The sequence below is a fragment of the Sinocyclocheilus grahami genome, unplaced genomic scaffold (genome assembly GCF_001515645.1).
Source record: "Sinocyclocheilus grahami isolate Dianchi unplaced genomic scaffold, SAMN03320097.WGS_v1.1 scaffold173.1, whole genome shotgun sequence".
Classification (NCBI taxonomy): Eukaryota; Metazoa; Chordata; class Actinopteri; order Cypriniformes; family Cyprinidae; genus Sinocyclocheilus; species Sinocyclocheilus grahami.
In genome coordinates, this window is record NW_015505352.1 from 1,289,276 (window position 1) to 1,304,333 (window position 15,058).

Below are 15,058 nucleotides of genomic sequence, written 5' to 3' on the forward strand. Positions count from 1 at the left end.
TGCATTGTGATATCTTCTGATGGGATGTTTATGTGTATCTTAGAGTAAGTTTGGAATATTTTCATGAGGCAGAGAGAAAAGCATAGATTGGACAGATTGTTCGAGGGGTGGAGCTGTATGTGTTGTTAATGTGTTGCCCTTTGCAGCTGGACCCTCTCCCCTCTCAGCAGGAAATGAGGGGGAGGCTTTAGTAGGCCGGACAGGAAACGCTCTCAAAACTGGCATCCTGTTGATCCACTGATGGTCAGTCAGATAGAAATACAGGACATAGCTTTATACAGCGAATGAGTGGACATTGTGCACACACGTACATTTTCAAGGGGAATTTTAACCGAGAACTTCCCTTTCTCTAGACAGGAAAGAAAAAGGAAGTAACGCTAAAAAGTGTTGTTACAAAATATAAAGTCATTTCACTTTCTTACTGTCTGTTACTTATATAAATGCATTGTGTTTTTCTTTTTCTTGCTCTCTCCATCTTTCTCTTTCTCCCCAGGAAGATGGTGTGTATGGAAAGCTGATGTGCGGATCTGGTGAGGCCGAATCTGATTACATCAACCTTACGCTCCCACAGTTCATTCATTACATTTACATACCGACCACTGCGAGAAACATAGTAGAAAACCTTCTCAACATTGACAAACCCATGTCATGTCATAACATAAACATCATTACCATACAGAGACCCCAAAATCAATTTGAACACTCAAGCTAGGGCTTCACGATTCAAAATAAAAATTAAATGGTGATATGACTTAGTGTGGTTAATTAAACACAAATGAAATAAATACATGTGCTGTGTGTTTTACAGTGTAGCACAGCACTGTGCTGTTTTACACGCCATTTGTAAATGTAATGTGTCTGGCTTCTGGTGTCATCTGCTTCCAGCTATTTTCAGCTGTACAAAACAGCTTGTTTTGCTGCTTGATATTGCAAACTGGTGTGTCTTACCTTATTAATTTAATGTATCGTCTTAACTATGAATACACTGATTTAAAGTGCAAACAGTTTTACCGTTTACTGCACTTTGTTATTCTTCTTGTTATTTCTCTATGGCGGCTAATGACCCGGAAGTCTCGCACATTTACAGAAAACGGCTTACTTCTTCATTGAAAAATAAGGTGGATAGCATGCTTTTAGCACAATGCAACATGCACCAACCATCTTCCTAAACTTTGTGTGAGAAGTGCTTATAAACCGGCTATTGTCCGCAAAAGAGAAGTTTTAAGGGCTCCCTGTGGTTTTCCACTGAAATAAAAGCTTGATGGTTTAAAAGAATATTTGAAAGCTCAGAAATTAAGACTAAAATATCAGTATTTAAATTTTACAGCTATTACAGAAATAAAATATTCCGTTTTTTATTTTACAGTAAAATATTACAATATTACAATAGTAATAAAGGTTTAATGCTTATTTAACACCCAAAAATGAAAATGAGCCTGTGTTTTACTCACCCTTGAGAAATTATAGGTGTATATGATTTTCTTCTTTCAGACGAATCCAATCGGAGTTATATTAAAAATTGTCCTGGCTATTCCAAGCTCTACCATTGCAGTGGGTGGGTGTTTTTTTCAACAATCCACAAGATGTCAAATAAAGCGACATTTTTCTTTACAAATCCTCGGTTTGTACTTCTAATTCATGACCGGCATTTTGTTTTGTTCTCTCTCCTCGTTCATCACTAATCACGCAACGCCGATGTCCTACGTAATCCGCCGGAACGGCTTCCGTGTATGACAGATAGCGGAAGTGATAGGAAAGTGTTTATAATGTTTGAAATATGGATATTTTTCTTACAAAAACGCATGGATTCGCTACAGGAGGCCTTTATTCACGCCCCGGAGCCATGTGAGGCACGTTTTATTACGGATTGCGTGCTTTATTTGATGTCTTGTGCACTGTTCAACAGAAACACCCACCCACTGCAATAACGCTTGGAGGGGCCAGGACAATTTTTAATTTAACTCGGATCGGATTCGTCTGAAAGAATAAAGTCATATACATCTAGGATCCCTCGAGGGCAAAGGCTAATTTTCATTTTTGGGTGAACTAACCCTTTAAGTCACACCTTAAAACCAATGTTTTCTTCTTTCAGACGAATCCAATCGGAGTTATATTAAAAATTGTCCTGGCTATTCCAAGCTCTACCATTGCAGTGGGTGGGTGTTTTTTTCAACAATCCACAAGATGTCAAATAAAGCGACATTTTTCTTTACAAATCCTCGGTTTGTACTTCTAATTCATGACCGGCATTTTGTTTTGTTCTCTCTCCTCGTTCATCACTAATCACGCAACGCCGATGTCCTACGTAATCCGCCGGAACGGCTTCCGTGTATGACAGATAGCGGAAGTGATAGGAAAGTGTTTATAATGTTTGAAATATGGATATTTTTCTTACAAAAACGCATGGATTCGCTACAGGAGGCCTTTATTCACGCCTCGGAGCCATGTGAGGCACGTTTTATTACGGATTGCGTGCTTTATTTGACGTCTTGTGCACTGTTCAACAGAAACACCCACCCACTGCAATAACGCTTGGAGGGGCCAGGACAATTTTTAATTTAACTCGGATCGGATTCGTCTGAAAGAAGAAAGTCATATACATCTAGGATCCCTCGAGGGCAAAGGCTAATTTTCATTTTTGGGTGAACTAACCCTTTAAGTCACACCTTAAAACCAATGTTATTGCATTCAATATCCAGTAACCTACTAAATAATACTGTATCTAATTAATTCTTCTTTATCTTGTTTCTATGGGAAGAAGCTCTGTTTCCAGGGTGATGAGCTGTGTGCTTTAAAAATATTGAATATTATGGGCTGTGCTTGCTGTAAGCAGAGGAAGGCCAGTAAAGCTGTGTCGAGTCCCAACTCGTGTGACACAGGCAATGGGACCCAGGCATTAGAACCCTCCCGTTACATCGCAGATCCCACTTTTAATTCTGGGATTATCCCCAACTTTAATGATTTTTCCAACCCTGCTCCCTCATCCAATTTCAACTCAGCCCGGCCAGCCCCCATCACAGGTGTGTAAAAGTGTCTGTTGAGGTGTGATTTTCCGTGTTGTATCATGACAGAGTAGATAAGAGCGTTACTTCCCTTAAACCAATTATGTTGTGTGTTTGTTCAGGAGGCGGTGTAACACTCTTTATAGCCCTTTATGACTATGATGCACGTACAGAGGATGACCTGAGCTTCCAGAAAGGAGAAAAGTTCCATATTATCAACAATACGTGAGTTCAAAGCAGGACAGTTAGAATAAGATTCACACAGTCTTTTAAAACCACAAATAAACCACAAATACCAGACATTTCTTCCTTTTTTGCCTTGCTTCTCTCTCTGTTGTTCCCCTTGTCCCTCTTTCTGTCTCATTACCTTTCTTCTCGTCTGTTTGTACCACTTTTGATATTTTTTTTCTCTGTTCCCTGTCCCTCCACAGTGAGGGTGACTGGTGGGAGGCTCGTTCTCTGGACACAGGGAAGTCTGGGTACATTCCTAGTAACTATGTGGCCCCTGTGGACTCCATACAAGCTGAGGAGTGAGTTACATGTGAACATGCTATTTCATGAATTTATAATGACATTATATGCAAGCTTTAAAGTACATTATTGGTGTTTGTCCACGCAGGTGGTATTTTGGGAAGATGGGCCGGAAGGATGCAGAACGACAGTTGTTAGCGCAGAACAATCCTAGAGGGACATTCTTAATACGAGAAAGCGAGACAACAAAAGGTAAATGATTTTAAAGTTAATTTATCAGTGTTTATATTTACATTTTGCATTCAGTAGAGAGACATATATGTGATGTTATGTAGTATTGTGAATAATCTTTTTTTTTTTGTAGCTAACATGTTAACACATTAATTTTTTTAAGGAAAGAAAATAAATTGTGCAATTATTGGTTTCTGCAGTTTGTGTAAATGGGAAATATATGTGCATAAATGCTACCATTCAAAAGCTTGGGGTTAGTAAAAAAAATTTGAATGAATGCTTTTGTTCAGCAAGGATGTATTAAATTGATCAAAAGTAACAGTACAGACTTTTTACTCTGTTACAAATGGTTTCTATTTCAAATAAATGCTGTTCTTTTGAACTTTATATTATTCAGAAAATAATTTATATATATATATATTAATATAATTAATAATAAAAAATATATTTAAATAATAAACGGCTATATTAAATTGTAATAATATTTCACAATATTGCTGTTGCCGACCCCAACTTTTGAACAGTAAATGAAAGTGTCAGCAGTGTTTTAAAATGAACTGTGTTAAATATATTTAAATAATCCTTTGAATTAACATTTATAGCCTACTATTAGTGCATAGAAAAACATTTAGTTTACATAATTTCTGTTACAGTGCCATTCAGAAAGTACAACGATAGGAAACATGCAAAAAAGCTGGAGAAATATCTGCACAATAGTGGTGCTCAATACTGTAGAATAATGGAGGTTCTGTAATGCAGTCTATTTCAATAGAAGCCCAGAACGAGAAGTTCAAACAAAATGACACAACAATACCTAAATGCCAGTGCAGTTGTTTATTGCTGACTGAAAATAAATTTGTTAATTCTTTCTAATATTTTTTTTTATTAATAAAAATGGTTTTAAATCCATTGATTTCATCTCGCCAACAAATTTGAGAGCATCTTTTTGCCCCCTCTTTAGGAGCATACTCTTTGTCGATCAGAGACTGGGATGATGCGAAGGGCGATCATGTCAAGCACTATAAAATTAGGAAGTTGGACAATGGCGGTTATTACATCACAACAAGGACACAGTTTGATACCGTCCAGGAGCTGGTGGAGCATTATACAGGTCAGTGCAATACATGTACAGCTCACCCTTAACATACTGTGATTTCAAAATGCATGACAGTACTTTTCAAAGTTTTTTTTTTATATATAGATTGTCTATATTAAAGAATTTCCTCAGAAGGAAGCATTGTTTAGTGGCTCTGTATGTCAAGTCAAGTCACCTTTATTTATATAGCGCTTTTAACAATACAGATTGTGTCAAAGCAACTGAACAGCATTAATTAGGAAAATAGTGTCAATAATGCAAAATGACAATAGTAAACACAAATTTTTCAGTTAAAGACAGTTCATCATTGAATTCAGTGATGTCAACATTCAGCTCAGTTTAAATAATATCTTTGCAATCATGTCAACGATATCGCTGGAAATGAAGTGTCCCCAACTAAGCAAGCCAGAGGCGACAGCGGCAAGGAACCAAAACTCCATCGGTGACAGAATGGAGAAAAAACCTTGGGAGAAACCAGGCTCAGTCGGGGGGCCAGTTCTCCTCTGACCAGACGAACCAGCAGTACGGAAAAATCAATTTAAGACGTAATAAAACAGACGATGAATAATATTAACAGCAATTATTATATGATGCAATCAAACTTATAGCAAAATGTGGTAGTTCTGTAAGTTGTTTCAGGGTTGCATCATCTGAGGTCCTCTGAGGGGTTGCATCATCTCTTCTCAGGTGTTCTAGATCCAGACTGAAGCTTGTGTAAATCCTAGTGCAAAAAACAGAGAAACAAATACAAACATAGTTAGCGTAGCTGCTGTTCCAACCAAGCAAAATTGATTTGTTTAACCCAAACTAAAGAATAATAATGTGCATTTGATTAGATATAACTTCATTAAAAGATTATGAGATGCATTATTTGAATGCTTGGCCAAAGAGATGTGTCTTTAATCTAGATTTAAACAGAGAGAGTGTGTCTGAACCCCGAACGTTATCAGGAAGGCTATTCCAGAGTTTGGGAGCCAAATGCGAAAAAGCTCTACCTCCTTTAGTGGACTTTGCTATCCTAGGTACTACCAAAAGTCCAGAATTTTGCGACCTTAGGGAGCGTGATGGATTGTAGCGTGGTAGAAGACTAGTTAGGTACGCAGGAGCTAACCCATTATGTATGTGGCGTGTTGGTATTTACTGCGAATAAAGTTATCAGCAGGTCAGTTTATCTTTGCCCATCTTCATTTCCTCTTTTGTTGCCCAAATTACTTCTCTGCTTCGGCTGAGTGCATAATTTTTATCAGTTCTGTTAGTGATGCCCCTACTCAGCCTGTCAGTCTGGCGCTATCAGCCTTTCCTTTCACTGTTATTGTTGAATCTAGTCACTCACACACCCCCACATGCACATATACTCTCTTGAATACAGAGGTTCTTCTCAGATAGACCACTTCAACTGTAAAACTAAAGTTGGGCCACCTACCACCCCAAATATGGGGCAAACCATTACCACAGAACAGTTACTTTCAGTTTTAAGCACTAAACAATTTTCCCTTAGTTTCTACTATACATATTGAAATTTACTAATCTAAATTTTTACCAATCTGCTGCTTTAATTGAAACGAACTGGAGTAGTGCTGATACCTAACTAATAAGTTTGACTGAAAACTAGCATACACTGATGTACACTACCGTTCAACTGTTTGTGATCAGTAAGACACTGAATTAAATAAAAGTGACAGTAAAGACATTTATGATGTTTTAAAATATTTCCATTTCAATTAAATGCTGTTCTTTTGACATTTCTGTTCATCCAATAATACTGAATTAGGTATTAGGCTGCACAACTGTTGCTTGAGGACCAAATTATCATATTCGAATTTCTGAAGGATCATGCGGCGCTGAAGACTGGAGTAATGATTCTGAAAATTCAGCCTTGCCATCACCAGAATAAATTTGATTTTAAAATATATTCAAATAAAAAACATATATTAAATTATAATAATATTTCACAATTTTACTGTATTTGTGACCAAATAAATGCAGCCTTGGTGAGCATGACAGGCTTCTTTCAAACTGTAGTAGACAGTAAAAACACTATCACAAATTGATGTTAACACAATAAGTGTTGATATGAGCTGATTAATCCATCTGGTCTTTAGACCATAGAATTATAATTGCTATACTATAAAATAATACTTTACATGATTTAACACCTTTAGCATAACTCAACCCAGTAACAGTCTGACATGCTGCTACAGCCACTGACTGTCAGTGATCTCTGTCGCCCTCTGCTGAGTGAATATGTATCATTCAGGTTTTTCATGCATATGTGTGCTTGAGTGCTGCTTTAATCTGATTTGGACAGCATTTTGTGTATTTATAAATGTTTGTTTTTTATATAGCCTGCTGTTTGTGTCTTCTTTGCATCTCTGTCTCCTCTCGTATCTATCTGTGTCTTTCTTTTCTCCGTACTCTGTTCTTTAGAGCGTGCAGCAGGGCTGTGCTGCCGTTTGATTGGCAGCTGTAGGCGGGGCATGCCTAAGCTGGCTGACCTGTCAGTGAAGACTAAGGATGTCTGGGAGATTCCCAGGGAATCACTTCAGCTCATTAAGAAACTGGGCAATGGCCAGTTTGGTGAAGTGTGGATGGGTAGGAACCACTAAAAGCATGGGAAGGAGGGAACAAAACTCGCACGCCTTGCCCATCCTGCCTGTGGTACAGAGCCTTGCAATTATATTACATTTTTTAAAGAACTAGTTCATCCAAAAATTACAATTCTGTCATCGTTTACAACGTTGCTCTCATGTCGTAACATGATTGACTTTATTTCTCCTGCGAAACACAAAAGATATTTTAAAGAATGTTGAAGGGGTGGGCAATATGACCAAAATCTTATATCTCGATATGAGTCATTTGATTTCACGGTAATGGTATATATCACAATATAGTTATTTTTGCTTTAAATATGGTCTTTATGATATCAAAATCTTTGATACCATAGCAATTTCATAATTCTTGTCACCAGTGTCAATATCACAAAAGAACTAATACTATCCTAAATTTAAGAAAAATTAACTCCAGCTCACTGAAGACAAGTAAACAGTCAGCGATTATGTAAGAATAAGAAACTAATTACAAGCAATTGGACAAAAAAACTACAGTAGAACAAATAAGTAAGAAATGCTACACACATTGCATAAAGTAATCAAATGCATAAAAACACTGCATATTCTTCACTGTATAAATTAAATATATTTCTTCTTATTAAAGTTACAAAAGTGATTTAGTCAAGAGCAGTGAGAGATTTTCTCCCTTTTGTTGTTTGATTAACATGAATGACAGACAGGAATATCAGACTGCTGTCACTTTAAGAGCTGCCTGGATCCAATATACTGTGTTACACATGTGTTTTCTTTCTTTTGTCTTTCATACAGCGTGCACATATAGCAAAATGAGTTCTCCCACTGCTGTTTGTGTTTTAACGGCTTAAAATAACTTGTTTTTTTTTTACATCAATTCCATGCAAACGATAAGTTGTTATGACCATGTAGCAACATCACGTGTGTAAAGCAGCAGAGATGATAGTCCAAAATCTCTTCAGGTTGACAAATTTCTACTGGTTAATCGTGTCTACCAGTATATCGCCCACCCCTAGAATTTTAGGGAAAAACTGAATTTTTTCATATTTGGTGAAATATCTCTCTAAATGATTATCTCGTTATAAGGCAATTATCCTGTGTTTATTTCTGTTGAAAAAATCTTTAAAAGTTTACAATAAAATGTTTTAGAAGACTTCCATTGTAGTAAACTGCGAAAAGAGATCCAAACTATTTTGCAAGGCACTGAAGATGAAAGATTGGAGGTCAGTGATATAACGTAAAGGCTGTGCTGTTTTTGTTCTCTCCCTCTGGTCCTTCTAACATTGCATGCCACCCTGTTTCCCTCCTTTTCCATCCCCCTCCCTCTTTCTCTCTTTCAACACCCTCAACAGGTAGTAATGATGGTTTATGTTGCTACTTGACTAAAGCCTGTCCAAATGCCACGCCCCAAACTATGGGTTTAGGGCGGGACGCCTGGGAGATCGCCCGGGAAACATTGCAGCTCAACAGGAAGTTGGGTCAGGGTTGTTTTGGCGACGTCTGGATGGGTGAGAGGGATACGACGATACCCAGTGTTGATCTCCATGTCTGCATTTGCTAATGCTACAGCCAGTGTTTCCAAAAGCGCACTGGCTTTCTTCGCCACTTTAGCATGTTTTCCTATGTCAATCAATCAATTTCAATCAATATGTTTTCTAAAATTTGGTCAATGCAGTCATAATGACAAGAGAATATGAAAAGGTTTGTGGGCCGTTCACAATGCTGAACATTCAAAATGCTGTGATTGACCCTGCTTTGCCAAGCATCAGTCTATGGTTCTGAACTGTCAACTAATCCCCAATATAGTGCAACGTCAGCCAAACCTCAATAGCATTTTAGCGCTGTGTCAGTGTTCATTGTGATATTAAAAATGCAACAGCACTTTCGGGGAAAAAAAAAAAAAGTTCAGCTCTTTCCCAGGAGCTGAGTGTTGTGTTGTCTGCAGCAATCCCAGCTTCCTGTTGCTTTGGTGTGTGGCCATATTCCATCTGTTTTTCTTTATCCCATTCTTTCGTCCCTTTTGTCCCTTGCCATGTTTAAATAGCTCTTCCAGCTGTGTCTCACACTATTTCAATGTGTAGGCATGTGGAATGGCACAACTAAAGTTGCAGTGAAGACCCTGAAGCCAGGCACCATGTCTCCAGAGGCCTTCCTGGATGAGGCCCAGATCATGAAGAGGCTCCGTCATGATAAACTGGTACAGCTGTATGCTGTGGTGTCTGAGGAGCCCATCTACATCATCACTGAGTTCATGAGTCAAGGTATGGACAGTTATAAGAATGTCGTCTGAGTGAATACAAAGCCAAAATGTTTATATGCATTAGCATTCAAAGGTTTGTGGTTGGTAAAATGTTTTAATGTTTTTGAAAGAAGTCTCATGCACATCAAGGCTGCATTTACTTGATCAAAAATACAGCGAAAACAGTAATTTTGTGAAATATTATTTCAATTTAAAATAACTATTTCTGTGATGGCAAAGCTGAATTTTTAGCAGTCATTACTCCAGTCTTCAGTGTCACATGATCCTTCAGAAATCATTCTAATATGCTGATTTGTGATTGAAGATACATTTCTTATTGTTATCCATGTTGAAAACAGTTTTGGATGCTTAATACTTTTGTGGGAACTGTGATGCATTTTTTCAGGGTTCTTTGATTAGTAGAAAGTTCAGAAGAACAGCATTTATTCGAAACGGAATTGTCTTTACTGTCACTTTTGATCAATTTAATGCAGAATAAAAGTATTTTAGGCTGCATTTACTTGATCAAAAATACAGCGAAAACAGTAATTTTGTGAAATATTATTTCAATTTAAAATAACTATTTCTGTGATGGCAAAGCTGAATTTTTAGCAGTCATTACTCCAGTCTTCAGTGTCACATGATCCTTCAGAAATCATTCTAATATGCTGATTTGCGATTGAAGATACATTTCTTATTGTTATCCATGTTGAAAACAGTTTTGGATGCTTAATACTTTTGTGGGAACTGTGATGCATTTTTTCAGGGTTCTTTGATTAGTAGAAAGTTCAGAAGAACAGCATTTATTCGAAACGGAATTGTCTTTACTGTCACTTTTGATCAATTTAATGCAGAATAAAAGTATTAAAAAAAAATGTACTGACCCCAAATTTTTGAATGATTATGTATGTTTCTGTATTATATAAATATTACAAAATAATTTACATTAATTAATTTATTTTATATAAAGGTATATGTACAATTTTTCATTGATGCTTTTGTGATTTAGGAAGCTTGTTGGACTTCTTGAAAGATGGAGATGGCAGAAATCTAAAATTGCCTCAACTTGTGGATATGGCAGCCCAGGTAAGGCTCCTCGCTCAACAAATATCTAGCAAAAATGTATTATCCATTACTGAGACAGTCCTTCAGAAGTGTTGTCACATGGTTAAGTTTGGAACCAAGAACCATTTCTTATTTAGAACAATTCCTGAACAAATTAATCTTGTAATATATCATAATCAAGGCCGTAGATATTCAGATCCTGGATCGATTAAGGATTCAGCCTGTAGGATTTATATTAGCATGAAATGTACACAACTGGTTATAAGAGAACCATGTACCATAGACATTCTGCACAGGGTCAATCACTCTAAAACCTTCAAACCATAGAAGACATAAGATGCCTCAAACAAATATGCCAATCCTTCAGATAAGCTCTAAGAAGCATCTTGAGAGCATGTCTTTATTAAAACTAATATCAATCTCCCTTTTTAAGTATAGTGATGAAAGTGCTTTTATTTCTTCTAGATTGCTGCAGGCATGGCCTATATTGAGCGGATGAACTACATCCACAGAGACCTGCGAGCTGCCAATATCCTGGTTGGAGACGGTCTGGTCTGTAAGATTGCAGACTTTGGGCTGGCTAGACTTATCGAGGACAATGAGTACACAGCTAGACAAGGTCATTCACAATCTATGACCCAAACTTGATCTTAATCTACTCAGCATATTTCTACAATCTGCCAGAGTTTCCTCCTTTATTTGATACTATCAAACGTTATTTATCTCTTCCTTGGCCTCTACTCGATTTCATTCCAGCTCATTTTGTTCTAATATTCATTTTACTGCACTACAGTTTTCATCTTTCATTACTCCATTTTGGACTGCTATGCTTTCTATTTGATCTGTAATTTTCATAAATCATGATTCAATGTGCTGAACAGATTGTCTTGATTCTCGTATTATAGGAGCAAAGTTTCCGATAAAGTGGACTGCCCCAGAGGCTGCTCTTTATGGTAAATTTACCATCAAATCAGATGTGTGGTCTTTTGGTATCCTGTTGACTGAGCTCATCACCAAGGGCAGAGTGCCTTACCCAGGTGTGTCTTCACTGAACCACTATGGCTACACTTTTATACACACTGTCTGTTTGCTCCTTTCTCTTGTATACAGATTAGGGCTGTGCAAAAAATCTGCGATTAGCAGTAAATCTCCATCACGTGCTTTCAGATGGAGCAGCATGCGCATGACAATGGCATTCGATTTTTTTGCACAGCCCTAATACAAATCAGATTGTCTTGATTCTCGTATTATAGGAGCAAAGTTTCCGATAAAGTGGACTGCCCCAGAGGCTGCTCTTTATGGTAAATTTACCATCAAATCAGATGTGTGGTCTTTTGGTATCCTGTTGACTGAGCTCATCACCAAGGGCAGAGTGCCTTACCCAGGTGTGTCTTCACTGAACCACTATGGCTACACTTTTATACACACTGTCTCTTTGCTCCTTTCTCTTGTATACAGATTAGGGCTGTGCAAAAAATCTGTGATTAGCAGTAAATCTCCATCACGTGCTTTCAGATGGAGCAGCATGCGCATGACAATGGCATTCGATTTTTTTGCACAGCCCTAATACAAATATAAACTTTTTATATGTCATTTTTATAGTTTACATAAAACATTAGCATTTTAAGTGTTTTTAATTAAAAAATAATAATATTAATATTTAGTTCGACTTATAGACAGTGACAGTCAACATTTTCTGAAGGTTAAGCACATTGTTTGAAAGCACTTTCATTTGTTGAATTATAGAAAAAAGGGTTATTTGTTTTTTTTCCCCTATTCATGTGGATCACCTGTTGCTGCACAAATGTTTATTTTAGTTTCTGTATGTATGAATTTGTGTAGGGATGAACAACAGAGAGGTTCTGGAGCAGGTGGAGCGTGGATATCGAATGCCGTGTCCGCAGGGCTGCCCGGCATCTCTGCATGAGTTGATGCTGCAGTGCTGGCGGAAGGATCCTGACGAGAGGCACACCTTTGAGTACCTGCAGAGCTTCCTGGAGGACTACTTTACTGCTACTGAACCCCAGTACCAGCCTGGAGAAAACCTGTGATAGACGCATATACACTTAAGTGCATTAGTTCAATATATTCTTCAGGAAAGATGCAATTGCCTTTACTTTCTATCACAATACCTCCATAAACTGATTTTGATCCATGGCCCTGCAATCACAAGCTCCATCTGTACATGCTTTAGTGCAATTCCTCATTCTGTGCTTCAAACTGAAAAAAACTTTCCAAGATACTGCTCTCAAACTGCAAGATTGGGTCACTTTATAAGTCTGAAGTAATACAATGGTCAATGTTAATGTTGGTTCTTTAACTTAAAATACAACAGCACATATTAATACACCATATTAATGCTTCATCTCTCCATTAAAACAATAGCAATTAGTTACCTATTCAATTGTATTACTATATCCACCACTGTATTTGAATGTTCTGTCTCTTGTAGATTATTCAAGTCATTTCTAATAGGTGCCTAATGGAGCAAAATTTTGCTCTGATATACAGGTAGAACATAAGAATCTCTACTAGGCATGGATAATTGAGATGTTTTACAGGGTTATCTAATCGGTGGTATGTTTTGTGATTAATGTGATATACAGGTCTAAACTCCAATAACAGAGAAAGCTCTTCCAGCTCAAGAGCAAGGCCACATGAAAATTTTTTTTTTTTTTTACATATGATTCGTGCATTTTTGAATGGAACAATTCAGTCTTTCCTTTTTTAACTGGCAAAAAGTAAACAAAAATGAAATCTTGAAATAATAGTGTATAAGTCCCAATGCACAGCTAACCAGGATGTGCCTTGAAATGTCTTTATAGTCTTGAATTTGTTTCTCTAGGCCGTGTTCACTTAGCTAGTCATGTTAATACATGTTATTTTTGTTTAACTTTGAATCTAACAATCCTGTATTATCTTAGTAGAGAGCAGTTCTGTTGTATAATAGTGGGCTTTGTGCCTTTCAAGACAGTATTGACATTCAGAAAATACTTCCTTAAGAGCTGTCTTTTAAAATGAGAAGAAAACTACTGTTTTTTTTTATGGTTTCCTGCATTTTACACTGTATTTTACTTTTTACTTCATATCTCAATGATTTGGTTTATAATTTAAGTGGATATCAAAGCTGTGCCCTTATCCGGGGTCAATGATATTCTACAGGGATAGACTGTAACCCTGAACTGAAGAATGTGTATTACAGTTATGTAATGTTTGTGCCATTTTATTATACTGAGCTTACTGAACCCATGCGTCTTACATGTTTCTTTCACTCTGCATGCAAAACATACACTTTTGCAGGATGCTCTCACCTTTATTTATATAGCGCTTTATACAATAAAGCAGTTTCAGTAATGAACAGAATCATTGATTCAACAGGCAAATTCTAATTCTGCTGTAAAGAATCTCAAAGACAGAAAAACGCTCAATTGCTCGCGGCTGCATTCATATGCTCTCCACTTTACTGTCCACAAGATGGCAGAAGAACCGTAATGTGGAGACTTGGAGATGTGCAGGGTTTAGTATTGGTTTATTAATTATCCTGCTGGGGTTTGTAGTCATGATGGTACATTCTGTACCTGCACTGAGCTGGCACTTTGTTCTTGCTGCAGATTTGAGTTTTACGTTTATAAATTAAAAAGCTTGTTGCATCTACATTTTGCTGCAGCAGGGTAGCGTGTGTTGATGATTAATTTCTAGCACATTTCAGCATTTGTCCCCATTTATAAAAATCAGATGTTGTGGGAAAAAAAGGAATCTAGGTGGTGGAGCAGGTACTACACAGCTGTGTAGCTTCAGATATGCAAATTATTGTAGCTTGACTTTGTTTTGAGCTGAATTTCTTCTTGCAATCTGTGTTTTTAGATTTCAGGCTGTTTATTTCTCATTTAGAATACACATCTATTAAGTAAACACTTCTTCCCGAAGTGATTTAATTTTCTCTCTCTCTCTTTTTTGTATGAAATTTTCTTTTATTATTTGAACACTTTTTAAACGTCTACCCGTTTTATAGTGCGGTGCAAATTTTTTTTATTTTTCCAACATATGAAGCTCAATGTCCCTAACCTGTGTATGAAAATACTACTGGCATTGTGTATGTCTATATAATGCTATAATCAAAACAACAAAGGAGTTCTCTGAGGGCCCACCGGGTGCTATAGGCACAGCACAACTGAATACATCAATGCAATCAAATAAAACTGCAATTAGTCAACTGCAATATTATTAGGACAGCCAAATAATATAGATATACATTTCTCCAAGTCCAATTTTTTAATTGGTAAAGGGAATGTTGAAAGAACTTGGACCATGAAAAAAATTCGATGAAAATTTGATTACTGAAGAGTAGAGAAGAGACACGATTGGACTGTGA

The 15,058-nt window shown here is 37.0% G+C and overlaps 1 protein-coding gene across 4 annotated transcripts; it reads left to right on the forward strand.

The window, feature by feature from the left end:
- The first annotated feature begins 490 nt into the window (after nt 1-490).
- yrk (Yes-related kinase) lies at nt 491-13,932 on the forward strand. Of its 4 annotated transcripts, none has more exons than XM_016283341.1 (12): nt 491-530; nt 2,759-3,020; nt 3,125-3,227; nt 3,434-3,532; nt 3,622-3,725; nt 4,666-4,815; nt 7,228-7,392; nt 9,464-9,643; nt 10,631-10,707; nt 11,152-11,305; nt 11,592-11,723; nt 12,529-13,932. In XM_016283341.1, the coding sequence occupies exons 2-12, from the start codon at nt 2,810-2,812 to the stop codon at nt 12,735-12,737; spliced, it is 1,584 nt and encodes a 527-aa protein (XP_016138827.1). In that variant the 5' UTR covers nt 491-530; nt 2,759-2,809; the 3' UTR covers nt 12,738-13,932. The 4 variants fall into 4 exon arrangements, with proteins under 4 accessions (XP_016138827.1, XP_016138830.1, XP_016138828.1 ...); XM_016283344.1 differs by lacking the exon at nt 7,228-7,392 and adding an exon at nt 8,735-8,890; XM_016283342.1 differs by having other exon boundaries at nt 2,762-3,020.
- The last annotated feature ends 1,126 nt before the right edge of the window (nt 13,933-15,058 follow it).